Genomic DNA, 26,538 nt, shown 5'->3' with positions numbered 1-26,538 from the left:
CACAGGCTGTAAATGCAAAAGAAAGTGAGGTCTTAATCATTTCTGCTTGATTACAAATAAACTTTAAATACATTTAAAATTAAAGTTATTGTAATACAGCAAATTACTTTTGTATTGTAAATATAAATGTCTTTCTATAAATATATAGGCCTAAGACCTTCGCTATTATTAGAGAAATAGCGCCCCCGTCTGTATAAATACAGCTCAAATTGTAATATGCCTACACAGAGGAAACGGAGACAATAATCACAAATATGATAAAAATGGCAAAATAATAAATAAAATGCTTATTGTTTAAAGTGCATGGGTGGCCAATAACTCTATTATAATCATATTCGCTACAAATTATGTTTCATGACAGAAAACAGTAAGCACAAGCACTTAAATAAATGCAACTGTTTTTTTTTATTATTATTATTTGACAACAATGTATAAACAAAGAATGAGTCAGTCATAATGTAGAACAAATAAACAAAGAAAAGGAAAGAGAAAAATAAAAAAAATGTTACAAGACATGGGTATATCAGAATAGATCATCAAAGGAAAATATTAAAAGACTTACATATTTGAATTGTTTTTAAAGCCTTTTGATTACATGAGTTAGCGATAGTCCCAAAATAATGTGGTTTCTGACCTGAAAATGTACATCAAATTTTGTTAACAAAATAAAAAGATAAAGTATGTATATTGTGTTTTGTGTAAATTCTCATTTTTAACAATTCCAAACAAAACGTTTTCCCAAAGTAAAGAAAAATCTTTGTCAATGTTCTCAATAACAAATAGGGAAAAGTCTTTCCACAGTAATTTAGAGTAATGGCAATGCCAAACCAAAGTCTCTGGGTGCTGTTTACAAAAAACAGTTTGTATCAATATCTTTTTTGAATTTCTTTAAAAAGGCATTAACAGGGTATACACGATGGACGGTTCGAAAGGAAACTTCTCTCATCTAATTAGTAATTAAGTTTCTATTAGGAATCAGCCAAATGTTCCTCCAAGGAATATCGGGAACAAAAGCATTCCAATAAACTGTGACATTTGGAATTGACACACTTTCATTAAAATGCAACTCTGTGCAACCTGATTAATAGACCCTTTTCACATTTCCGGGTTTCTCAGAGCGGAAGTCGTCATAGTTGGGTTGTGAATGAGAGAATACATTTTAAAAAAATGGTGTCCATTTGCTCAAATAGCAAAAGAAAAACGCCACAATAGTGATTTCACAACTTTCAAAAAGAGGGGAAAAAAATAGAGTGAGAAACGGCAGTCAAAAGAGAGAAATTTGTTATTTTTTTGTTAAAACGCGTCATCACAGTCTGTGAAAAGGGTCTATAAAATATATTTCTGATATATCTATAAGAGTCACTATGATTTTTAAATTGAAAGTGATTACAAAAAGGCACATAAAACAGCCAATCAGCGGTCTCTTAAATGTTGAAAACAGACTTAATAGATTTTGATATATATTAGGACTCTTTTCACACTATAACACTTCTTGAGGACTCCCATCCCCCATCTTCAGGTAGCCTATTACCCCATGTTTTTTACCCTTTTGCTTTCTGGAGGATGATGCAGCAGCCAGCATTTGGCAGAAAAAAAGACAGAAATGAACAATATCATAATATAAAAATAAATAATCAATATATATGAGAGGGAAGGTAAATAAATAAATAGGGTATGTGGTGGGTGGAAGTGGTGATGTGAAACACTTCTTTAGATAACAGAATCAAAAAGACAAAATGACTATTTTGTAACACATTCCCTCCTTTTTTGCAAGTGTTCTTGGCCCTTTGGTGAAACTGTATTTTGTTCTCTTGCACATTTGGAAGTGCTGAATCACAATGATGTGAACCTTGTTAATGGAATGGAGTGTAGGCCTAGGCCTATAAACAATAGTTTAGCTGCTTCAAGGTAGGCCTACTTCTAATACAATTTTAGGATTTCAATTTGATGAAGGTAAATAGTATCAACATGTAAATTGAGACTTCTGAAAGTCATGCCAAATGCGGAGAAGATTATGTGGTTTAAAGCCATTCACTACAATGCGCTTGGAAAAGGTGCACCTTTCATAATGAAGCCTGCGCACCTCAAAAAGATTCCTGAGTCCCAGAAATCTTGTTGCGTAAACTGGTTTTACATCCAGGACATGCAGGCACAAGCCCACATAAACATCTTCGAGTGGAATTGGCCGGACAAATCTAGAGGCCCATGATATTTTTCTGGCCAGGTCAGTAGAAAAGACATATGCCGCTCCAGACACGTATGGAGGATACCAGGTGTCTGGGTACAGATCCTCAGGGATGTACCATTTGTTGAAGCTGTCCCTGTGAGGAACAGCATCTGAGATGACCGAACCAGTGATGTAGTCTTTCCTTGGGGACTCGCCCTGGCCATGCAGGTAGTCCACCAGGTAAGGCACATTGAGAAAGACATCTGCATCAATCTTCATGGTATACCAGGCACCCTGGCAGTAAGTGGCTATCCAGTTCATAATCATCATTGTTTTGATTGTAAGATTATGGTAGCTGTCCACAAAGTCCATTTGAATAATGTCACCATATTCCTTGCTCTCCCACTCAAGGTGCTCCTGCAATACTGGGTCGCTTTGTGCGGGCTGGCCAATGACAAACAAATGCAAAATATTCACCCCAGGAATCAAGCCATGTTGGCCCCATGTCTTTCTAATCGCAGTCCTGGCCTCTCTGCCTTTGGGAGTCACTGGAATCATAAGAACCAGGAAAGGACTCTTCTTCTCACACAGTTCTGGCTGGTTCAGAATGAATCTGTATGTTGACGGTGAGATCACATCATGGAGCTTTTTAGGAGTTGGAATCTTCTGCGGAGACGGCCAAAGTAATGAGCTGTTGAAAGCGACGACAACTAAAAGTGTTGTCAATCCAGCGACAGCAAGGTACATTAAACGTTTTAACCGCGATCGTTTCCGCATATTTAAACGAAACAAAAAACTTCATGACCCGTAAACTTTGGACAGATAGCCTACACAACTTGAATGTCAGGTTTGAAAGCTAAGACGTTTGTTTAGCAGACGTGACCAACCCTTATCTTGCCTCGCTCAACGCGTTTTAAACTTTAGCGAATATAAATGAACTGCTGAACCACTTTTAAAGTAAAGCAACTTTCATTTTCTATCGGTTTTATGTGGATGTTATGCACAATATAAACCCGCTAAGCTATAAAGGTTAATGATTTGAAATGTATAATATATCCAGTTACAGTATCACAGGGAGTGTTCTAACCAGAGTTGCCAGATTGCTCATCTAGAATACAGAAGCGAAACAGTTTTACAATGATTGAATGACGACAGACATTTGCTTGAATTTGGATTCACAATTAAGCAACAAGGTTTCTTCATTTAAAATGTTAAAGAAACTCGGACAAATCATCGCAAATCAGGCCAAATGTTCTTCATCCATCTACGCATTTTCCTCGCACATAGCCTACTATCTGGCAACACAAGTTATCACTAGAAAAAATCACTGCTATGTTTGGTTGCTGACCGTCACATCCGTGACCGGTTTCTAATGTAAAGAATAAAGAAACAATTTAAAAAAGAAAGAACACACAAATTAAACGTAAATGCCTACACATAATTTCTAAATATGGGTTTCATTATCTACGACCCCATTCGTCATAAAGTTTCCCCCAACACCCCATTACCTATCGCCTTGGTTGCTGCGAATTGATAAAGTGATAAACGGCCAGCCAGCCAATCAGATAAAGTTAAACACGCAGCAGCTGTTTGTTTACGGATTGCACTTAGGGAATTACTGTTTTTAATACATGTGAAAATGCTACATTAGGCTAATTTTGTGTGTCCAAATAAGCACATGTTGCAAACGTAATTTATTAAACAAAATCTGTTTTATTGTAAGAGGGGTTACAAAGAAACACCTGTTGTACACCCATTTAATAAACAAACAAACAAACATATTCAAATACCAAAACGAGACATAATTTACACAGGTATTGTATGGGTCAGTGGTTTAGTCGATAGCAGGGTAGGGGCAGACACAAAGACTTATTCTGTATATTAATTCTTTTTGCAAACAAGAAAATTCTTTTTACAAACTTTTCCTTTATGATTCTTGAACATTATACAAGCTCAAAGTATCACTTAATCCAAAGATTGAACATAGGTCCTGCCTTAACCTTTGTTTCATTTAAATCTTTTCGAGGATAACAAGCAACAAATCAAGATTCTTATGCTCTCTGACTGAATGCCAATATATTTATAGGGTACAGGAAACACGACAAAAGGTGCATATAAATGAACACTTAGCAGTACTGTAAAGGTACCGGTTCGAGAAACGTGCCACTTGACTTCAGAACTGATGAGCATGAGTTGTGGGAGAGAGAGAGAGAGAGAGAGAGAGAGAGAGAGAGAGAGAGAGAGAGCATGGGTACTTAGATTGATCACAGACAGGCTAGAAAGAGATGAAAAGATCTCCCCCTGAGCCTCCCCACTGGATATTTTTATACAGTTCTGCATATTAAATGCTGAGTTATCATGTGCCATTAAACTTCTCACCGAGAAGTTATAGTATTCTTGAGGCTAACAATGAGGAAAGAGGATCCAATGAAAAAAAAAAAAACAATACCACACACAAACATTCAACTCTCTCCACCGTAACTGTATGTGATATACAGAAAGAATAATATTATTATTTTTTTAACTGGAAAGCACCAAGCCAAACTCAAAATCTCTCCTCAGTCGGCATTGTATTATATAGATGTTACTGGAGTGTCTGTCTTTGGTGTGCTCATGATGTACAGGCACAGTGTGTAATGTTAAACACTTCACTATGAGTCTATTGGTTTACTGTTGAACAGAAGTGGTACACACACACAACTGTGTATGGACTTAAGCTTTGAAAACTTTTTTGTTCTTGTTCTCCATGAATAGGAGAGTGTAGAGAGCAGACTGGGCTCCTGGCAGTGGCTTTGGTAGATGAAGGGGATGAGATGATGCAGGAGGAACAAGGAAGAATGGGCAGCAGAGGAGGGTAGGTTGGTTGGAGCCAGAGCGCACAGGTTTACGATCGCTTTCTCCTTCCCTCAAAGTTCCTGAAGTTGGCAGGCCTCATCTTCATCTCTGCAAACTCGATGGAGTGCTCATGACCCTTCCAGTGGAACCAGTTTACACCCTGGAGAAAAACAATTTAAATTATCTTGACATGTATCTCTTTCCTATTCACACGGTTCTCTTACAGGGAACTCAAACAAAAATGTAAATCCGTCTCTACTGTATGACAGATTAGAAAGCACTTATGAAATTTGTACCTTGCTGTGACTGTTGTCTCCGTATCGGCCCATTATATTGACTCGATGACAGTTTTTATACCAGAAAGCTCCCTTATAAGACAACGCACAGTTGGTGACAGCTATATCGTTGTCATGGTCGTAAGTTGAGAATGGACGGCTGTGGTGATACGTCATTGAGTCGCCTTTAAAAGAGCATCATCACAAAATCAGTCAGACTTTAAAACAACTAGCAATGATCACATTGTGTTTATTTTTGTGCATTATATATATGTACACACACACACACACACACACACACACACACACACACACACACACACACACACACACACACACACACACACACACACACACACACACACACACACACACACACACACACACACACACACACACACACACACACACACACACACACACACACACACACACACACACACACACACACACACACACACACACACACACACACACACACACACACACACACACACACACACACACACACACACACACACACACACACACACACACACACACACACACACACACACACACACACACACACACACACACACACACACACACACACACACACACACACACACACACACACACACAGACAAATACTGTTCAAAAACAACACTGCTGTTCATGTTGTTTTTAAATTTGATAATAATTTGAAATGTCACTCCAAAAAAGCATACTGAATGATTTCTGACTGATCATGTGACACTGGAGACTGGAGTAATGGCTGCTGAAAATTCAGCCTTGTCATCACATGAATAAATTACATTTGAAGTACATCAAGTTATTAAAATAGAAAACATTTGAGATTGTATTAATATTTATTAAAATGACTGTTTTTACTTTATTTTGATCAAATAAATGCAGCCTTGTTGAAAACGAGTATATATATATTATTGAATGGTAGTATATTATAAGAAATATATTAGACAAAAATATTAAAAATAAATATTTTATTATTTTAAATGAATATATATATAAATAAATAAAAACACCATTTTATATAAATAGATATAATATAAAATGTTCGATGAAATTTTTCTATTTCTATAAAATATATAAATAGAAGTAGAGAGAGGTCAAAGACTTTACCCGCAGTGCCACTGTATCCTCCAACATGGACTTTGTAGCGACTGCGTGGTTCAGAGACTGAAAACTTGTCATATTGCGCATATGCAGACTCTCCCTTATCTCTGAGGTCCACACGCAGCTCATACTGCCCAGAGGAGGTGATCTTGTGGAGGTTAGAGAGACCTGCAGACACAGGCAATGAAATTTGTAATCCAATATGCTAAAAATTTCACCATATCATAACACCTTTGGGCCTCTGTACTTAGCAATTTGCCATGTCTGCACAGATATAAACATACCCAGCCAGAATTCATCGTTCAGGTCACCGAAGCCTGCAGTGTAGTTCTTCCAGTTTCTGAAAAACTCTACTTTACCGCTCTGCCGTCTCACAAACACCTGCATGGAGGTACCACAATATTACAACGACTCTTGTTTATCTGAGCCTATGTTTTTGCTCTCTGTTTGATGAGACTTTACTTAAAGGAAAAAAAAATCTAATTTGATAATTCATTCACCCTCATGTCATTCTAAAACCTGCATGACTTTCATTCTTGCATGGAGCACTATAGGAAATTGACGGACTATCCCATTAAAAACCTTCTCTATAGGATCAGAACAGTGAATCTTTCTATCCCGCTTGTAATTTGAGGAAGAATTACTCACAATCCAGCCGCCTCCATCAGTGGTCATATCGCAGTAGACCTGCAGGGGCTGACTCTCATCTCCACGCAGGTAAATAGTGTACAACCCTGAGGCTGTGTCTCCATTCAACAGAGCCTGCGAGCAGTCTTTAGGATGCTTGTACAGCACTCCAACTGAGATAAAGAAAGAAAAGTGTTTGACAAAGGGCAAGCTTATGTTATTCAGAGTCCATTATCATGTAGTGAAGCTGCATTTCAGCACTGACACAATAATATAAATGTATTGGCTCACTGGTGGTGAAGACTGTAGAGATGATTCTGCTTCTCTTTGGCCCTGCGATGGCCTGCAGTTTGACTGTGTATTCCGTGGAGGAAGTCAGCTGAGACATGCTGTAATACGTTGCTGTGGGGCTTAGGACAACCTCCTGAGCCAAGAGAAGAAAACCAGGAACATACATCAGTACAGCAGCATTGGACAGTGCATGTATTAATCACTGTAGACCGGAAAAATGACCACGCTTTAGTTTTAAGGCCCAAATAAACTGCTGCAAATCATCATGTTTGATGTTTAGTTATTTATTTGTGAGGCTAACTCACCTTGACAACGCCATCAGCGGACTCAAAGCTGAGGATGTACCCGCTGATGTCTGCTCTGGGTGGCTTCCATGTCAACATGGCAGTCTCTGTTTGAATATTACTGGCAGCCAGATTCTGAGGGGCATCAACATCTGTGACAGAGGGTATTTACTTATTTGTCTGGCATTCATGGTTAATGCAATACAAATGAGCGTGTACTGATAATTGGCCAGGCCCCATCTCCACTATGTTCTAGGCATTGTCGTATTAAGATTATATGGCATGATCTCTTGATGCTGACAATGTTTCTTACATTTTGGCCACTTATATCTAAAGGGTTGATATTTATTAAAACTTTCATTTAGTTTTACTCTTTTGCCAAACCCACACTTTCAAATTCCATCATAAAAATATTAATTACTTCATATAAAACTATCATTGATGAATGAAATAAACAAAAAGCTATTTCAATGGTTATTGCATGAAAAATCTCTTTTTCCAAATATGAGAAAGGTGAAATATATATTTTATCATTTACAATCAAGCTAATTCTGCGAAAAGGGTGTTAAATATGATTTAATTGTATGAGTATATTTAAATATTAATGTAAATGATTTAATTTATTCAAAATGCTAGCCTTAGCAAGATAATGTCGCCTTTTTATTCCAAAAATGTTTCAAATGCCTTTTTCACCACATAATGCCATTAAACACAATAATCAAAAATGTAATGGAAATTACATGGAAATGTGGTGGGAAAAAAAAAGAAAAGAAATGTAAAAATTCCTCTGTGATGCCTGCACTGTATATTTGCTGTTGGACATTGCCAGTTCATGGAGACCGAGACGGCAGAAAGTGCATCCTGTTTGCTCTCTTTATTTTACAAAAGCAAAACGTTTTGTTGTTATTTTAAATGTACACAAAAATAGACCATTTACACCTTTGAATGATGTCTTACTCTTCTCTGTGTGACCATAAATACGTTGTTTCTGCTGCTATAAGGGAAAAAATTCAAGTGATCGTGCCAGTGCCTCGTGTGCAAACTCAACATATCAGTTCTAGTGTTGCTAACTGGACATCACAACCTATTCATCATCAAACTAATAATGCAATCAACCAAAAATAGAACAAGTTGTTCAGCTTAATTTAAATGGCTTGTACAATGAATGCCACTATAATTTATGTTTATTTTATAGGCTACTGTAAAGGTTATAGTTATAGGCTAATGTTTGTAAACATTTCATTTTATTTACTGGTATTTAATATTTTTTAACGAAATACTAAAATGTGTGCAACTTTTTTTCTTTTTTTTTTGTCAACAACTTCAGTTTGACCTGGTGCTGCTGTATTATTAAAAAGTCCATATTTACAGATGGGGACCATTTCCGGTTCAATACTCCCACACACATTGATTTTGGGTTTAATCTGTTATAATTATGAGGGAGTCCATGGGAATTTTTTTTTACCCTATAAGGGGTCCCTGGCCACAAAAAGCTTGAGAACCCCTGAAGAAAGGGATTGTAAGGGATGTTATTTTTTGAGTGGTCACCATGTATACAGTGCCCAGTTGGAAGATATGTCAGAAGCTGTGCTGTGTTGGTTTACACCAATAAAAAAAAAGTTCTATGAGTATACAGATGTCTTGTGGTGTTTGTGTGCACAGTTGAGTAAGCGTTCACCTTACCTGTGGTGAACTCTGTGGTGGTTGCAGCACTCTTGGCTGCCTCTCGGACTGCATAGATTTTAACAGTGTATAAGGTGGCGGGTGTGAGGGAGCTCATTTCAAACTCCACAGTGTTTCCAGACACCCTTTCCATCACTGGAGCCACTGACAAAGAACAAAATACACAACTGAGACTCACTGCTCTATTGTTTTAGTCTGTAGCGCCTGAAGCAGCCTTCCCTCAAGAATAATGATAGAACAAAGACAGTCAGAGTTGAGTTACCACCGTCTGCGCTGTAAGTGATGACATATCCGTCCACAGTAGCGATGGACGGCTGCCACAGCAGCAGGGCTTCAGTGTCGGTGATGTTGACTGCTGTCAGACCGCGTGGCTTATCCAGGGCTGAGGGCCAACAGATACACACAGAGACATGAGAGAAGCAAAACTCACAATTTGGACTCGATTACTAGGCTTCTGTTAGACAGAAAAGCAAAACACTTACAAATAATAGGCTTACTGTATAGGCTAAGGAGAGGTTGACTACAAACCAGTATAATCTAGCTGTGAATGCTGACTAAATTATTTAATCTATTATTAATACATTTTATAATATAATGCTATAATCAATAAAATGTATAATCAATTAAATTAGATTATAATTATTCATAATTGCATTATATGCTTATTTTTTTTTTACTACTTTTGGTGAGAGCTTTCTTGTTCCATAAACTATAAGAAGATGCAACTCATGAGATTATCATAATATTAGAGGGAGACGTACCTGTTGTGACCCTGTCAGATCCTGGTTCACTCTCCTGCAAGCCCTTCACAGCAATGACAGTGACCTGGTAGGTCACTCCAGGGGTCAGATTAGGCAGCATGGCTTGAGACTCACCTCCATCTACTCTCAGTGTCATAGGGCTGCCTGCAGGGGGAGACAGAACACTGGAATAAACTAGAAATAGCTTTTGTCACTGGAGGGCAGCATTGTCTGTGACTGATTGGCGTGGTGATCTGCAAGAATATTCTGCTGATGGATAAAACATTTTGGCTTGATTGATGATGTGCACTGATAGATTCACATAACTGAAGATGGCCTGATCTAAAAACCTGCACAGATCACAGAGAGGCTAAAAGGACAATATGGGACTTTAGGGGAACATCTCTTGAATTCAATCGATTTATTGTGCCAAGAAGGCAGTCTAAGAGAATTTCCTCCTCGACTTATGCAATATATTACGCAAGACATGATTTACGACAAATCTTAAACTGAAGAAGTACAAATAATAATATGATTCGCCAACAGGCAGCCATCCAAAAGCATAGAAAACCTCACTTTTCAAAGAATCCTTTCTTTTGTACCCAGACCAAAAGCTTCAAATGTGCTATACATAGCATAGAAAAGCACATGTTCAAAAGTTTGGGGTCAGTACGTTTTATTTTAAAGAACTTAATTTTATTCAGTAAGGGCACATTTATAGTGTCACAAATATTTCTATTTCATATAAATGCTGTTCTTTTGAACTTTCTATTCAGCTTTTCTATTCAGTTTCCACTAATTGTTTTCAACAATCAGCATATTAGCATGATTTCTGAATGATCATGTGACACTGAAGACTGGAGTAATGGCTGCTGAAAATCCAGCTTTGCCTTCATGGAAATAAATGACATTTTAAAAAATAATATCAACTAATTATTATTTTAAATTGTAATAATATTTTTGATCCAAACTTTTGAATGGTAATGCATATAATTATAAAGTAACAGTACTGAAACCATAATGACCACATGTTACTTACCACCCTGAATGGGTACATAGGTGACCTGGTAGCTGTCTACACTGGTACGGGGCATAGTCCAGTGAACAGTAGCCGATGTATCAGTCACATCAGAAAAGCGTATCCCCTTGGGTGTACCTAGACCTGGGTAGAAATGACGCATAAGAAGCACAACAAGAATGAACTGTTAAAAAAAATGTGTGGTCTAGCATTTTACAAATAGGTGTTAAAAACAAAACCATTTCCCAGAACAAGTAAACTCAGACCGTAAGAGAAAAAAAATACAGTGGTTGTGAAGAAACTTCTTGAACTACCCCATTTATCCTGCTGAACAAATAGATACATGAAAGTAAACATTCAGTACGTGAGGACTACCAACTGTGCGGCAACAGATAAAGGACACACAGACAAAGGACCTGGCCTTAAAGCTATTTCTCAGCGTTAGACCTCAGAATCTCGCGTGACAGATGCAAGATTAACTTGCCCCCAGTACAGAGACACAATAGTGTGACATGCCAACATCAGACACAAGTGGAAAATGAAGCTTGCTAGTATAAAGGAAGATTGCCAGAGACAGGCATGCAACAAGGAAAAATACACAAAATAGTTGGTCTTGCTCTGTAAATAAAACACTCAATCACAGCAAACAGAGACAGAGAAAATAAGACTGGTGAATGAGAGAAGACTTGGATGAACCGGTGTTGTTAATGAAAGTCACTTGAGCTAATCTGTAGACACAATAATAAAGGAAATAATGAGTACACATTTAAAAAAATGTGATTTTGTTAAATATGGGATAAATGAAAAAGACTTAAAAAAAATCGCTGTGTTTGCAAGTTTCCAATCTACTAGTTGACAGAACAGAAGAAAAGAAAGAAAAAGAGTTAGTGGTTCCTCCACCAGCATCTCTTAAAAATCCAATACCTGTTCGAGCTACAGCCAAAATGGGCTGGAATTTCCGTCCCAAAATGCTCCCAAAGAGCTCGATTTCATACTCTGTATCTTCATTGAGACCTGTCACTGCTTCTGTTCGTTTGTCTCCGGATACACTAATCTGGTGAGGTTGGCCCAGTCCATTAGAATCGACGACATTGAGGGTGAATGTATCAAAGACGCCCTCCGGTGCTGTCCATGTCAGTTTAAAGCTGTGCGGTGTGATGTCCGAGACCAAAAGATGCTCCACTTCAGGTTCAGCTTCTGGTTGACAAAATAATAAAGTTGTTCTTTCACAAGATGTTAAATGACCAAGAAGTGCAAATGTGGGTCGCAAAACCCCTTTTCCGTCTTTGTGGTGTTTGTTAGACACAATTCAGAGATAATGTTACACATGCATGAAAATAACCAATTGTTTAGTCATTTATCAGTTGTTCCTATCGATGGCAGGTGATGCTGAAATCAGTGAGCCAGTAAATTTAATTTACATATTTGGATTAGAATATGGAATGAGATCTGTTGGTTAGTAGGAAAAAAAATTGACATTGATGAATTTTCCACCATTATATTAGGTTCCACCATCATAATTGTATCGTCATATAATAGCAGTCATGCAGAGTTCAAGACAGAGCTGTTCCAGGACAATGACATATCCATAATAATCATATTGACAGAAGGGTTCATCCTCGAAATGCATTTTTCATCTCGTTTTTAGCTGAACTTGCAAAAAGGCCACTGACATATGAATTATGAGAGGGACATCACTAGAGAAGCAATTTTGTGGTATACAAGGATATGTAAAACAACAAAAAAAAAAACTAAAGCCTTGACCACATAAGCAATGTATTGTATTTTCAACAATTGCCTTGTCTGTGCCAAAATATGGTCCATTTTTAATATGCTGTGGTTTGCTCTTTGTCTTGTACCAAGAACCAGTTACTGCCTTACACATATGTATTGCCTTTACTTTAGAAGTAAATTATAGCCCCATAAATTCAGTTGATTAAGATTTATCTCTCATCTGAAGGAGGAGGAGTAGCATGTTAATTTGTTATAATAACTTGACCTAATTAAATATGTTAATGCAGTTAAGTCTGTCCTTAATTTGACATTGTAACTTTTTGAATTTTTATAGGCTGATGAGAAAAGTCAGAACCAAAGACGTCCAACAATCCAGCAGCCAGACTCTTAATGTAATTTATTTACAAATGCAGATGGGGGGGAAAACAAGCATCTGCAAACATTAAAATTCAAATTTTAAAAGGAATAAATACATAGTTTACATTTAGATTAACCAAGATTTATGATATTAATCTGCTCACTGTCTCCTCCAGATATATGTTACAAATTACAGAAATGGAATGGTAAAAAACAATGTAGTATTGATCCAAACCAACAACGCTTTAATAGAGCCTTGTTGTCCTAAACTAAACTTTCAAGAGAAAAAAAAAAGACCCTTGACCGGACTGAACCTCTTCTTCCTCTGAAGCTCTGGATGATGTGAAACAGAAAAGACATTTGTTGAATGTGGAAAAGTGTTGGAAATGAAAACCAGCGAGGACAAATCCCGTGGAGCTGTCCCTCTTCATTAGCACTGTTCACTTGTTTAAGAGTGTCAGCAGTGTTTGAGGCATTTCAAGAGTACTAACATGTGCTCTCCAAGGATCACTTTCATCTGACTGGCTTCTAAGTCTCTCTGGTTTGACAAAGAGGCATCTGTTTGTGGAGGTGGAAAAGGCGCCAGCTAACCTACAGAAACAAGGTCTGGAGGCAGTCATTCTACAGCAGGCAGCTAAAACCTCTGAGGGGGATATCTGTGTTGACACAGCTAAATGCTACAGCAGGGATAAGCATGCCAACTATAAAGTGAAAACTTTCTGTAAATGATTTTAAAAGCTTGTCTTACTCAGGACAGAGAGAGGCAAGAGTGCATGGGTCATGTGACATGAATAGAGAGGAGGTTAACAGAAATCCAATCAGTTCCCCTTCTCCTCTGCCTATTTGCATGCAGACTTGAGAGACTGCTACAACTGTGGCCCCTGCAGCCACTGGCTGATAAACGCCAAGAAAATGTGTGAAAGTGAGGCATAAGAATGAGAAGTAGTGCAGGGTCAGAAAACTGGGCGTGCATACTGAAAAGATCCTTCACAAGAAGCGACAAAAACTCCTCAGGATCACTTCCATGGCAGTACACCCCAGCCTAGTCACCCGCTCTATTCGCTGACTCTCTGAGAGGGGGGCAAAACTCTGGTATGCGCCTAATAAATGTATGTTTGTTACAATACAACTTGTCTGGTTTTCTGGTAGACTAAAAATGCCACTAACCAACTGATTTCAATAGACTCACTAAAAATGTGAATTGAATGCCGACACAGTCAATTAGAATGAAAAAGCCATCAATAGCCTAACTTTGTTTTGCCCGTTAAACACAAATGTACCAGTGAAGACAGGCAGAGGGCATTTACTGCACCTGCAGGCTGTGCTGGTGATTATGCAGAGGTGAACGTGTGGGGTAGCATTGTGATGCTGTGCAGGTGTGCTCTGAATGTCAGCATACTTCAACACAATTCAGCAGACGGGAAGAGTGTCGACATTTCACAGAATCTGCAGTTGACTTAAAAGACTTAACATTTTTGTAGCACTTTGCAAATCTGAAATCACGTACTGTCAGAGTATGTACTGCATTTAGGAATGGCCAATAGTAAAGTATATTCTACAAGTACACGTGTGTAGAATGTATAAAATCCAGAAAACTACCATCAGCCATGTTGGTATTGTCATGTGACTTACGACATTATAGATCATACTGTTTATTCTGACATATTACGTTTGATGCATTGCTTTTTGCATACTACATGGGGAAGTAGACATATTCGGATGTTGGGATTTATTCTGGAGTCAGTCATGGATGATGCTGTGTAACAGAGGGCCAGCTAGTAAGAGCTGTGCAAGTAAACCTCACTCCCCTGGCCTCAAGAGGCGTACTAGCAACTGCCGCTAGAGACTGCGTATTTAATGTCCTTGTTAGCGCACCTGCCTCCCATGCCGGAGACGCTGGTTCGAATCTCGCTCTTTGCAGTGCAAGTAGAACCAGATGGGTTACAGCTGCATTACGTTACCATTCTAAAGTTTGGGGTCAGTACGATTTTTTATGTTTTTAGGTTTTTGAAAGACATCTCCACTATGGCTGTATTAAAGGGATAGTTTGCCCAAAAATGAAAATTAGCCCATGATTTACTCACCCTCAAGCCATCCTAGGTGTATATGACATTCTTCTTTCAGACGAAAACAATCAGAGTTATATTAAGTCCTGGCTCTTCTTTATAATGGTGAATGGCAGCCCAAAATTTGAAGCCCAAAAAAATGTATCCATCCATTATAAAAGTAATCCACACAAGGGTTAATAAAGGCCTTCTGAAGTAAATCAATAGGGTTTTGTAAGAAAAATATCCATATTTAACATGTTACGAAAAAGAAGGATAAAAAAGGAAAATTATATAGGATGGCTTGAGGGTGAGTAAATTATGGGATAATTTTCATTTTTGGGTGAACTATCCTTTTAATTATTGAAATATAATTTCTATTTTATATAATATTTTATTTTTATTCTGTTTTGTATTTTAATCTATTTTGAAATGCAATTAATTATTGTGAAGGTAAAGCTGATTTTTCAGCATTATTACTCCATTCTTCAGTGTCACATGATCCTTCAGAAATCATTCTAATATACTGATTTGGTACTCAAGAAACATTTCTTATTATTATCAATATTAAAAACAGTTGTGCTGCTTAATATTTTTCTGGAAACAGTAATATATATTTTTTTCAGGATTCCTTGATGACTAGAAAGTTCAAAAGAACAGCAATTATTTAAAATAAAAACATTTAAATTAATTCAAATTAATTAAAAAAAAACTTACTGACTCCAAACTTTTGAACAGTAGTGTAATAGGGATATAGGTATTTTCAAATTGGGATTTCTTTTGGAATTAGTCATATTTGATGAGGCTGCATTATATTTATGATATTTAGATGACAGTGGCCAAATATTTACTTAACCTTCTATATTAATAGTGGAAAATTAAAACAAATACTTGTTGGAATGGTTTAAGTACTAGATGAAAGATGGAGAGATGAAAACACAAACGCTGCATTCACACGGGGCGTTGGCGTTAACACTTCTCATTTACTTTGAATGGGTGATGTCATGCGTTGCCCAACTGAATTGTGGGTTCCATCGCGTTGCTTCACTCGCGTTGCAAGCGGCAGAAGTTGAAGATTTCTCAACTTTTCAAGCGCCAACGCATGCGTCATCCAATCAGATCGCCCTATGCAAATACCCTAGATCAGACGCTAGCCAATTGTGTTCATGCAACCCCAGAGCAAATGTGTGATTGGCTGTTGTCACTATGACGGTCGTATCAGTACGAAGCTTCAGCCAAGTGTTAACGTCGACGCCCCGTGTGAATGCAGTGTAAGAAGGCTTCAAAATGCTGGTCAAAAACAACATGTTAGTATCAATTCAACATGTGATGTGATAAAGAATTGCACATTAAAAGAGATAAGAGGTTAGTCTGTATTGCTGCTTGAGGCACAGCATTTGATCCAAAGCTGACAGGAAAAGAAAATATGCTAAAAGATAACCAAGCTGGTCCAAGACTTGGCAAGTAATGATACCTGTGATGGCTTCAGCAAAGACAGGATCTAAGAGATCTCCCTTGTACAGCCCATACAGTGTGACCCTGTAGAAAGTGCTAGGGGAGAGGTCAGTGACAGCCTGGCTGAACTCCTGGCTGGATAGTGTGTGGTTCTGGCCATCAGATAAGCCATCTGGGTCAGACACTTCAATCAGAAAGCCATCAACATCTCCTCTGTCCAGCTCCCAGGACACACTGAAGCTGTCCCAGGACACATCAGAGATCGTGATGTTTCCCACCTGAGGTTTCTCCTCATCTGGATGACAAACAGATCAGAAGATAATTATTTTGGCAGGAAAATATACATTTAAGTGAAGAGCATCATGGGTAATGGTGACTGAAGAGATTTGAACGATTTCTTAAGGCATTCTCTCTTTAAGATGATGGTTGTTTTTGTTGCTTGGAGTCAAATGTATTGAAGTGAAAACAAAAAGTCCTGAAAGCTTAAAAAGACGGCATGTCAATAAGTGCGCCATGTTTCACATTATTCAAAACAATGCAAAGCATTTTAAGAATTAGAAGGGGAAAATCAACGTTATGTCGAGCAACAATAAACCACTTAATTTGTTACTTCTAACAAATTCATCTCCATCTGTTCCAAACAGAACAGGAACATCTGTCAATGCAGTGAAAAAAAAGCACCCGCACAATAATAACTTTCAGAAAGTTGTAATGACAAACAAACAAATTTGCAGTCATTTCTCTTACAACCTATTAACATCCAAGCACCAGCTTGCTGAGACAGCTTTGGTATTAATGGCCCTGAGAAAAGCCATTAATTTTTGAAGGTCCTGCCTAGCCTGCCTGAGCAGAGGTACGCTGAACACTTCAAACATGGGAAGCAGCCATGCAGCACGGCGCAGTGCAACCTATAATTGAACATCATTGTGCATTGTCAGCATTCACAGGCAAAGTGGGGGCAGATAGCAAGGAGATGCACGGTGGGCAAACCATTATCCTGTCTACGCACATTCAAGAGGGCAGAAACGTGGCGTGCAAATAGGGTGACAATGGGAATGAAGTGAATGACCTTCCCAGCCATTAGGGCCGCTTGTCGCTTTTGAAACCTGGAAATGAAACAATACAAAGCTGTCAAACAGCAAAACAGCTCATTGATCATCTCACACCATTCATGGGAAGTGAAATTTGGTCAAATTGTTTCATTTTGCACACTTGTTCAATAGAGTTCTTTCCACCAAAAGCGACCCATGCAAGTCTGAGGAGTGGCCCTCACTGCATGCAGATGGGAATGGAAGGAGGTAGAATAAAAGAATGGCTTTATTGCGGTGAGATCCTCAGGCCACAAACACCTCAAGGGCATTTGGATAAAGCCATTGTTTGAGGCATGCGCAACCCTTTTTGGCTCTATAGACACTCTTTGGCTCTTTACACCATAAAGTTGCGATCACATTTGCCATGGTCACAAAGCGAAATCCAGTAATTTCAATAGGAATCCATACAATTAGGTACTTCATATGAGGGTGAAAGATTTTCCAATTCAGATTATGAAAGTATTATGAAAGTGACTTCTGTATGAGATTCTTCATACATCACTACACGTTTTTTTAAATTTCGCTGAAAATTCGCTAATGTGATCGCACCTTAGCACAACATAGCATAACTTTGTGCACGCATGCATATGACTGTTTGGTATCTCCTTTTTATCCTGGTTATGTCCTGGTGTGTGTCCTTTGAGATCTCAGTCATCAGATTTCCACATTTCCATGTTACAAGCTGAAACTCTTCTAATAATGCCGGAGAAACATTTAGTGAAGAGAAGAAAGCCCGATCCAGAGATCTCCCTGCCCCCCACCTTCCCAAATCCTTTGGGTCTGAGGGAAGTGTATGCCCATGTTTGTGTGCCGTGTCTAAGGCCGATAATGGCTGCTGAAATAAATGCATTGGGATTATAGTGCTGGTGATTTCAGAGACAACATTTTAACAGGCGGCTCAGCATGTGTCCTATTTATCAGTCCACCCCACAGTTCATTGTGGTCAAATCACACAAATCCAAAAGGGGAGTGGGCTCACTCTGACGATTATCACATGAATGAGCTTTCTGTGCGTGTGTGAGAGTTTGTGTGTGTGTGTATTTGGGATCTTGAGGAACACTATATCTGTTGTCTTGCCTTGGCGACCAAAGCAAACAACTGAGGTTATATTTTGTAGCTCCTTGGTTTTAGTTAATGATTGCTATGTTATACAAGCAAGAACATTTTGGTAACAATATTCTGATAGTTAAGTAAGTGGCGTCCTGACCACAGTGATTTTGGCTTTCATTGGTTTTTCTTTATAAAATAAACCCACATGCCATAAATGAGGGCAGAAAATAGGGATATTAGGCTTCAATTTCCAGTGCATGGTGGCACACTGACAATGTGAAAATGTGGAGATTTTTATAGAAGTCTTCTCAAGATAAGGAGCTACAAAATGTTTAATTCAAATTCACAGAACAAGGACTTCAGTATCTTCAAACTCCAAAAGAAATATTGATACTTATGGGGGAAAATAGTGAAGATAATAAATTCCAGAGCTGCCTTCAGATCCTCAGTGGCCTGCTGAATAAATGTTTATGTGAGAAAATTTTATTTAAATCATATTTTTTGAAAGCTGATTTCATGATCCAAACCAATATTGCTTTTGTCACTCTAGAAGCAAAAGAAATGGGATGTGAAGATGCATTCTAAATATAAATGTAATGATGCATACTAACCTGTGGATGCTGACAGGGTGGCTGGCGCACTCATCTTTCTTCCTCTCTTGGCAGTCAGGCTGATGGTGTACAGCATGCCAGGGTTCAGATCACTCAGAATGTAGGTATTGGCAGCACCAGGTACCTCCAATTCAGTTCTCTCGCCATCCGCAGATGCAAACACTAGCTCATAGGTGTCGATTTTGGCGACCGGCCTCCTCCAAACAAGTGTCAGTGTGGTCTCTGTGGTTTCACTTACTTGAAGGTCTTTGGGAGCATCAAGATCTAAGAGGACAGTGACATTACATTAAAGGATTAGTTCATAAAAATGGCAATTCTGTCATCATTTACTCACCCTCATTTTGTCCCAAACCTGTACAAGTTTCTTCCATTGAATAAAATAGGAGAATAAACTGAATTAAAGAAACCGGTTGCTTATTTACATGCAATTACAATGAATATGAATTAAAGCTTTTAAGCTTCAAGAAGAATGCAAAAGCACCATAAAACGACATTACACTATATTCACAATCTTCTGAAGCTAAACAATACTTTTGATAATCCAGTGGGCTGTTAACCATTGCAACCAGATCAGTGAGTCAATGAGTTGAATTCATTCAAACCTGTTTTGTGAACTTGAACTGGATCGAATGATTCATTAAAAAGATTCAACTCACAACAATGAATCATTCACAAATCTGGCATGAACAAACCAAAAAGATACATTTTTAATTAATCACAAGTTACATTATTGATCAGTTTGGTTAAGGACAATTTTTATGATACATGAGCACTTTGATATGGTGTTTTTCATTTTTGTACTTGACAGCCCCAGTCCTCCTTTTACTTTTGACACAAGAGTTTTTCCTGAGCTATACCTTTCAGAATGATTTATCCTACAACTGAGCTTTATTATGACAGTAATAAACTCAGTTTCACTCATGCTGTTGCGTATTATAAGAGAAGAAAGGGGGAAAGGCAAGCACATTGAAGAAAGTTATAAATGTACATAAAAAACATGTGAGCTAATCACTATTCTGTTAAGTCTTACCAGTCACAGCATTGGTCGTTGCAGGCAAACTCTCACGCTCTTCCTTAATGGATGTCACACCCATTCCATACTCGGTCCCGGGCCTAAGGCCTAAGAGAAAACCCAACAAAAATACTTTATCTCAAATCATTAGACAAAACAAAACCATTAATCTCTCACATTGGTTGTTTTTGGAACCTCCATGGTAGGCAATTGTTTTCGTACTAGCGTTTCAATTTCATCTGCGCGCCATATCAATCTAATGCCTTTCAGTGACCGCATCAAAGAGCTTCTACACATGCCAGAAACAATATTTACCATCATACAAGAGATTCTCAGATCCCCACAGCCCCCATTCATAAGAGCCCTTAGCCCAAACCCCACACTTTACCCCTCATAATGCCTGTATTGGCTCCTGCAGAGGTCACTGTGCAGGAGTCCTCCAGCATGAAATTACGCCTAATGCAGAGGAAGCTCATTATCAATAAAATCACAGGCGTGACAGCAATTACAGATAATAACTGTGTGAAAGAGACAACTAGTGAGTTGTGTGTATGTGTGAGAGAGAGAGAGGCTCTGCGTTATTAGCCAAACAGATCGTCCGCCTTATTTACAGGGAACAGGCCTCCCAAGGACAAAGGAGCAAACCAGACAAAGAATCTATTATCCATTTTGAATATATTTTTTTTCTCCCAGCCATGATAATCCCTGCTTGCGGTAACACATGGTTGTAGAGAATAAGAATTAGCACAGGAGATTGCCTCAAAGCACAAGTGTATAATAGAAACGCTGCTGCGACGAAGAAAGCCTCCACTTTCCCTTTTTGACTGGGATTTTCACATTGAAGCACCAGTGTTACTTCATTTAAGACATGAATAAGGCATTATCAACAAAAAGGGTAGCATCTCATTCCACTTTAGTCGTGTAAACATTTTAGGCCACTAAAACAAAGGCGCTCATTTGGAAATAAGTAGTGAATAGTATAAGTTATGCAATTAAAAAAAAACTTACAATTTAGGAAAACTTGAAATTAGCCTATTTCTATTCAGACCTACGACAGCTTTCCAATTGTTTTAAATCCTTTTTTAAATAATGCTTTTCGAAAATATAACTTCCAGCACTTCAACACCTGAGAACTAAATTTCTAATATCAGGAGGATATGCGGATGGGTAGTTTTCAAGTAATAAAATAAAATGGGTTTCCTGAAACCCACTGCACACTGTAGCCGAGCCTCATTTTTTCCCCTCTTTTTGTTTTCACACATAGTTTTTAATCTCTATGATCTGTTTGTAATTGATGTGGTTTGTAATCTCTAGAGAGGAATTATTGTGTAATTCAAACTGGCCTCTCACCAGTGATTTTAGCCTGAGTGGTGTCTTGTGGGCCGCTGGGGAAGACCAGTTCTCCGTGCTCCCCTCCAGAAAGTGGACCGTATTTAACACGGTAATTGAGGACGTTGGCTCTGCTGTTTTTCCACTCCAGAGTTATACTCTCATCTGTCTGCTCAACTGCCTTGAGGTGCTTTGGGGCATCCAGGTCTGAAATATGTCAACATGTGGATGAAAGAAAATGTTTCTTGTAAACGTACGGTTATGCTCCAGGGCATGATGAACAAAATTGCTTCAATGCAGGTCTAAGTACACCACAGTTATCAGAGGACTTGCTAAAGCAGACTGAATTTTCACTTTATGATGTTCTGAAAGGATTTCTAGTCGTTGAAGAGTTCATACCTGTGGTGAAGGTGTCATAGACGGGAAAGCTGGTCATCTCTCCCCTGCGAGCCATGAGAGAGACCTCATACTCAGTGTCCGGATACAGCTCAACCAGATGATACTGGGTTTCCATGGAGGAAAGATCGATTTTTTTCCTGTCTGAGGAATCTGTATTTGGGCCATAGGACACAGAGATCCCATCCACCTGAGCGACAGGCTGAAACCAGGTGATGAGGGCTGTAGTGTCCGTCACATCACGCACATCCACCTGGCTGGGAGCATCAATCACTGCGGATGAGAGGAGATGTGTGTGACAGCTCGGAAAAAAAGCTACAGAATGGGAACATTTATGCAAACAGATGATCCAAAACAGCTGCTATACACTTTTTGATATCAAGGACATCCAAATATGATGATCGTCCACATAAAATACAATGACAGTTAAACATTTTTATTCAAAAAGACCCATTTATACTATGCAAGAAAAATATTAATTGTGTCAGTATTCATTTAACCTCTTAACCGGATTGAGGACGCATTCGCCCTTAAGCTTTATTTGTTTAAATTAGCTCAAATGACGGTCAGATGTAAGTAATTACCATGACAATCTATACATCATTTAAAAGATCTAAGAGTCAAGCTTCCAGTTTTTACCTCTGTTTTATTCTCAAAGTCTTATAGTGACAGTAATTTGTTAATATGTGTCAGGAGTTATGAATATGAAAACCGCGTCGGTACCGTTTGATTGTAATATGAGCCTCAGCTGCTAATAAGTAATTGTTTTTTTTCACATTTTCCTTGTGCTTAAACCAAAATAAATTATTAAAATAGTAAATGAAGTGTAAATAATACCTGCAAATATTACAAAAATAAATAGTTGAAATAAATAGTGAAAGAAAAATGCCTAAGGAAAGTAAAAATACATATTTGGTAAATGTTAGGTTTTTTCCCCTAAAATAAAACCACAACCCCAGAGGGTCCCAGGACCCCAGTTTGGACACAAAACCCATCTGTATAAACCTGCTATTATACAGATGCATTCATATCTATATTCTGGCAATAAGATGGGTATTTTACCTGTACACCTTCTCCAAGACTAAAAAAAGGAAAGTAAAACAACTATTTATGTGTTTATTTTCATGGCAAAATCAGTTTGTCACATTAGCATGTGCATTGAGAGCAGATACTTATGTGAATGTAAGATAATATGGAGGAACTGCATGCAGCTTAGAGCAGATTTGTGCATGCGAGATGCTCCAATGCACCGGTTATCTCACGGGAGGACAGCCTCTCATGTTGCTGAGTGGTGCCTCCCACACACTGAGAGTGAGGGAGAGAACTCACTTTGAGCAATTAGTCCTCCTTTAATGCAAATCCTATGTGGCACAAGTCGAAGAAATGGAGTAGATGGAGCGTTAGAGGCATGCTGGGAGATTTTTTTAGACATTTGTAAGACAGCAAAATGAGCTTGTTGTGAAGGGAGACTCTGGTTACTTGCACTAACAGCATAAGAGACCAATGTTATAACGGCACATCTTTTCCTAATAGGGCTAGAATCTGTAGGGTTTTCTAAAAGAAGCTATTGATAAAAGTGAACGTATGTTTGGGAAATGTCAAAATGATAATATGTAGTACACCATTCGAGAGTAAACCCTTATCCTACAATCATTTAAAAGCAAATCATCTACAGTCAAAGAGGAAGAAAAAGCTTGTAATGTCCCTTTCTGTGGTACTAAGAAATGTGGTGCAATACAAAAATGTTAATATTATTTAGAATGATATTTTAGTCTCATACTGATATAGGAAGATGACAAAATATTTCACAAAAGTAATTATCAAATAAAAATATATTTTCAATATTATTACTAAGACCTTAAATTGTATAAAGATGATACTGTATCTTCATTTGTTTAAGCCTGTTCCAAATCACAGATGTAAAAGTCTGGTCAAAAATGGTTGTGCTGCTTCATGTTTTTGTGGAAAATGTGATACAAGATTTTTTGATGAATAGAAAGATGAAAAGAACAGCAATTATTTGAAATAGAAATCTTAACTGTCACTTTTGATCAATTTAATGCCTCCTTGCTGAATAAAAGATGGAATTTCTTTCAAAACAAACAAATAAAAATCTTACTGACCCCAAACTTTAGAATGGTAGTGTATATATTTTAGTTGATCCGGTGTAGTAGTAATACACATAAATAGCAAATGGCAAGCACTAATGACTTGCAAAATAAGGTTTTAAGGGACTAGCACTTATATTGCCTGTTACTCTTAATCAAAATAAAAATAAAAATAAAATTTTCAGCAACACCCTGTACTGCAAATAACTGACAATTAAAATAAAATGCTGACTGTTCTTTCTAATTTCAGGTAAGACATCCTGTCTCTTGAAAATAAAAATAAAAAAGAGCAGACTGGTCATGGCCGCCTGTTAATTACTGTCGACAGCTGCTTACTTGTGACAACGTTCTTGCTGGCTGGGGGTCCGCGGGTGTTGTTCTTTATGACCTCAAGCTTAACTTCATACTCTTGTCCAGGTCCGAGACCAGACTGCTCAAAGGTGTTCTCAGGAGGGTTGAGGGAGTTCAAAATCTCTCCATCTTCTTCTTTCTGCCATTCAAAAACAGATTTTTTGGGGTGAACTGAATTGGTGAATATATCAAATCAGATCACTGGTCAAAGGTTCTGTTGGTTAATAAAAATCAAAAATCATCAAAGAAGCAACCTCAGGAAAACAAAGTCAAGCTCCTATGAGCTACAGGGTAATGAGAGGGTGTCCTGAGAGTAAACACTTTGGTCTTTTAGCTGATTCTACTTGGATGAGTGTTTCACTTCACAGTGAGGGTTATTTTGGCATTGACATCTCTAAACTTGATGTGTGAATGAGACTGCCTAGCTGTGTTTTGAAAGAGAGATGTAGGGGAGGTTTGCATGTTCTAATGGTGCTGTTTTTTAGAGTTTGCATAAGCCCTTGAGAAAGAAAAAAAGCATTACAGAGACAATAACAGTTCTGTGGCACATGGTCACACATACTGTTGCCAGGAGCTTCTTAGAGGGTTTTGTCTTGCAAAACCGCAGACTTCTCGACAGTAGCTTTTTGCTTAGTGGCACCACTCAGCTATTTTCTATTGGACAACTTTGGAGCTTCTCATTTTAAACTATTACTTGCAAACAGAACAGTCCCTTTATATTACAACTTTCAGGAGAAAATATGAGGGCAATGATACACTTTTGGATCATAGCCTTTTGGATGATGCCAGGACACTCACTGTGTTTCTGAAGATGAGGTTCCAGCTATCAAACGGAATGTTCAAGGGGTCCCACTCAACCTCTACTGTAGTCTCTTTAACCGATTTGAATTTCAGACCCTCAGGTTCAGGGAGATCTGATTGTAAGATAGAGCATCTTAGCAGAATATACTCAGGACAAAATAACAAGAAATTTTCCCAAGCATTAGATGATGTGTGACTTACGTGTGGCTATTCTGGCACTGACAGGGACACTCATCTTGCTGTTCAGGACAGCAAAGACACTGATTAGGTACTCTATGCCAGGCTCGAGCTCCCTAATAGTGGCTGTCTTCTTTTCACCAGAGACTCTCATTTCCATCTCTAAACCACCAGGAGCCGTAGGCACATATGTGATAAGATACTCCGTCACAAGCATCTCATTGACCCAGGCGAGGTCCACTGTTTCTGGGTCGACTACAGTCACTGTAAGGTCTCTGGGTGGGGAGACTGTGGATTGAAACACATCAAATTACTGAATTCATCTTAGTCAAGAACCTCTAAGTCAAAAGAGAACAGGCAGAACTTGGAAAATGACATCTGCTTGATATTGTGCCACAGTTTGTGGGAAAGAGAATTGTTAAGATAAATGCTTTATCCAATGGCATCTTAATGTGCGGAGACAACTAAGTAAGCCAATCATAGGTTGATTTCCTCAAATGTGTAAACATTCCCTAATGCCTAACCAACTGGCTTAACCAATTATGTGAGTTTGGGGCGGAACTATGGGTTTGTCGGACTAATGGCAGACATGGAGGAGTGTTCAGCAAATCTGTTTGAAACCATTCTTTTTGCAAATTTTGTATGGTGGCGCACGCTGCCTGCTACTTTTGTGACTTTCTGAAGATTAACTGTCATATAATTGTAAATAACAGTATTTTTTGTATAGTATGTCACTTACATTGAAAGCTTAAAGGGTTATTTAACCCAAAAATGAGAATTCTGTCATTAATTACTCAGCCTCATGTCATTCCAAACCCATAAGACCTTCGTTCATCTTCGGAACACAAATTAAGATATTTTTGATAAATCTGAGAGCTTTCTGACCCCACATAGACAGCAACACAATGACCACTTTCAAGGCCCAGAAAGGTAGTAAAGACATTGTAAAATAGTCCATGTGACTTCAGTGGTTCAACCTTAATTT

At 38.2% G+C, this 26,538-nt stretch overlaps 2 protein-coding genes across 3 annotated transcripts in view; both read right to left on the bottom strand.

Moving 5' to 3' along the window:
• Positions 1–389: 389 nt before the first annotated feature.
• b3galt8 (beta-1,3-galactosyltransferase 8) lies at positions 390–3,073 on the bottom strand. Its single transcript, XM_079814020.1, has one exon. It carries the CDS (start codon positions 2,942–2,944, stop codon positions 1,964–1,966), a length of 981 nt encoding a protein of 326 aa, XP_079670146.1. The 5' UTR covers positions 2,945–3,073; the 3' UTR covers positions 390–1,963.
• A 785-nt stretch (positions 3,074–3,858) lies between these two features.
• tncb (tenascin Cb) overlaps positions 3,859–26,538 on the bottom strand; it is a 34,619-nt gene continuing 11,939 nt past the window's right edge. Inside the window, exons 4-23 of one of the 2 annotated variants that reach the window (XM_079814018.1) lie at positions 25,578–25,841; positions 25,374–25,489; positions 24,561–24,714; positions 22,120–22,389; positions 21,742–21,927; positions 20,410–20,499; positions 19,380–19,643; positions 16,647–16,922; positions 11,961–12,233; positions 11,058–11,180; positions 10,040–10,183; positions 9,541–9,660; positions 9,279–9,422; positions 7,617–7,747; positions 7,312–7,444; positions 7,042–7,193; positions 6,678–6,774; positions 6,400–6,561; positions 5,299–5,462; positions 3,859–5,162 (exon numbers count right to left, since the gene is read on the bottom strand). In XM_079814018.1, coding sequence (XP_079670144.1) covers positions 5,052–5,162; positions 5,299–5,462; positions 6,400–6,561; positions 6,678–6,774; positions 7,042–7,193; positions 7,312–7,444; positions 7,617–7,747; positions 9,279–9,422; positions 9,541–9,660; positions 10,040–10,183; positions 11,058–11,180; positions 11,961–12,233; positions 16,647–16,922; positions 19,380–19,643; positions 20,410–20,499; positions 21,742–21,927; positions 22,120–22,389; positions 24,561–24,714; positions 25,374–25,489; positions 25,578–25,841 — 3,374 coding nt within the window. In that variant the 3' untranslated portion in view covers positions 3,859–5,051. The remainder of the gene's footprint in view (positions 5,163–5,298; positions 5,463–6,399; positions 6,562–6,677; positions 6,775–7,041; positions 7,194–7,311; positions 7,445–7,616; positions 7,748–9,278; positions 9,423–9,540; positions 9,661–10,039; positions 10,184–11,057; positions 11,181–11,960; positions 12,234–16,646; positions 16,923–19,379; positions 19,644–20,409; positions 20,500–21,741; positions 21,928–22,119; positions 22,390–24,560; positions 24,715–25,373; positions 25,490–25,577; positions 25,842–26,538) is intronic. The other variant, XM_079814019.1, reaches the window with a different exon arrangement.

Source organism: Gobio gobio, assembly GCF_949357685.1.
Source record: "Gobio gobio genome assembly, chromosome: 4".
In the NCBI taxonomy this organism is placed as follows: domain Eukaryota; kingdom Metazoa; phylum Chordata; class Actinopteri; order Cypriniformes; family Gobionidae; genus Gobio; species Gobio gobio.
This window is presented reverse-complemented; position numbering and strand designations above follow the sequence as displayed.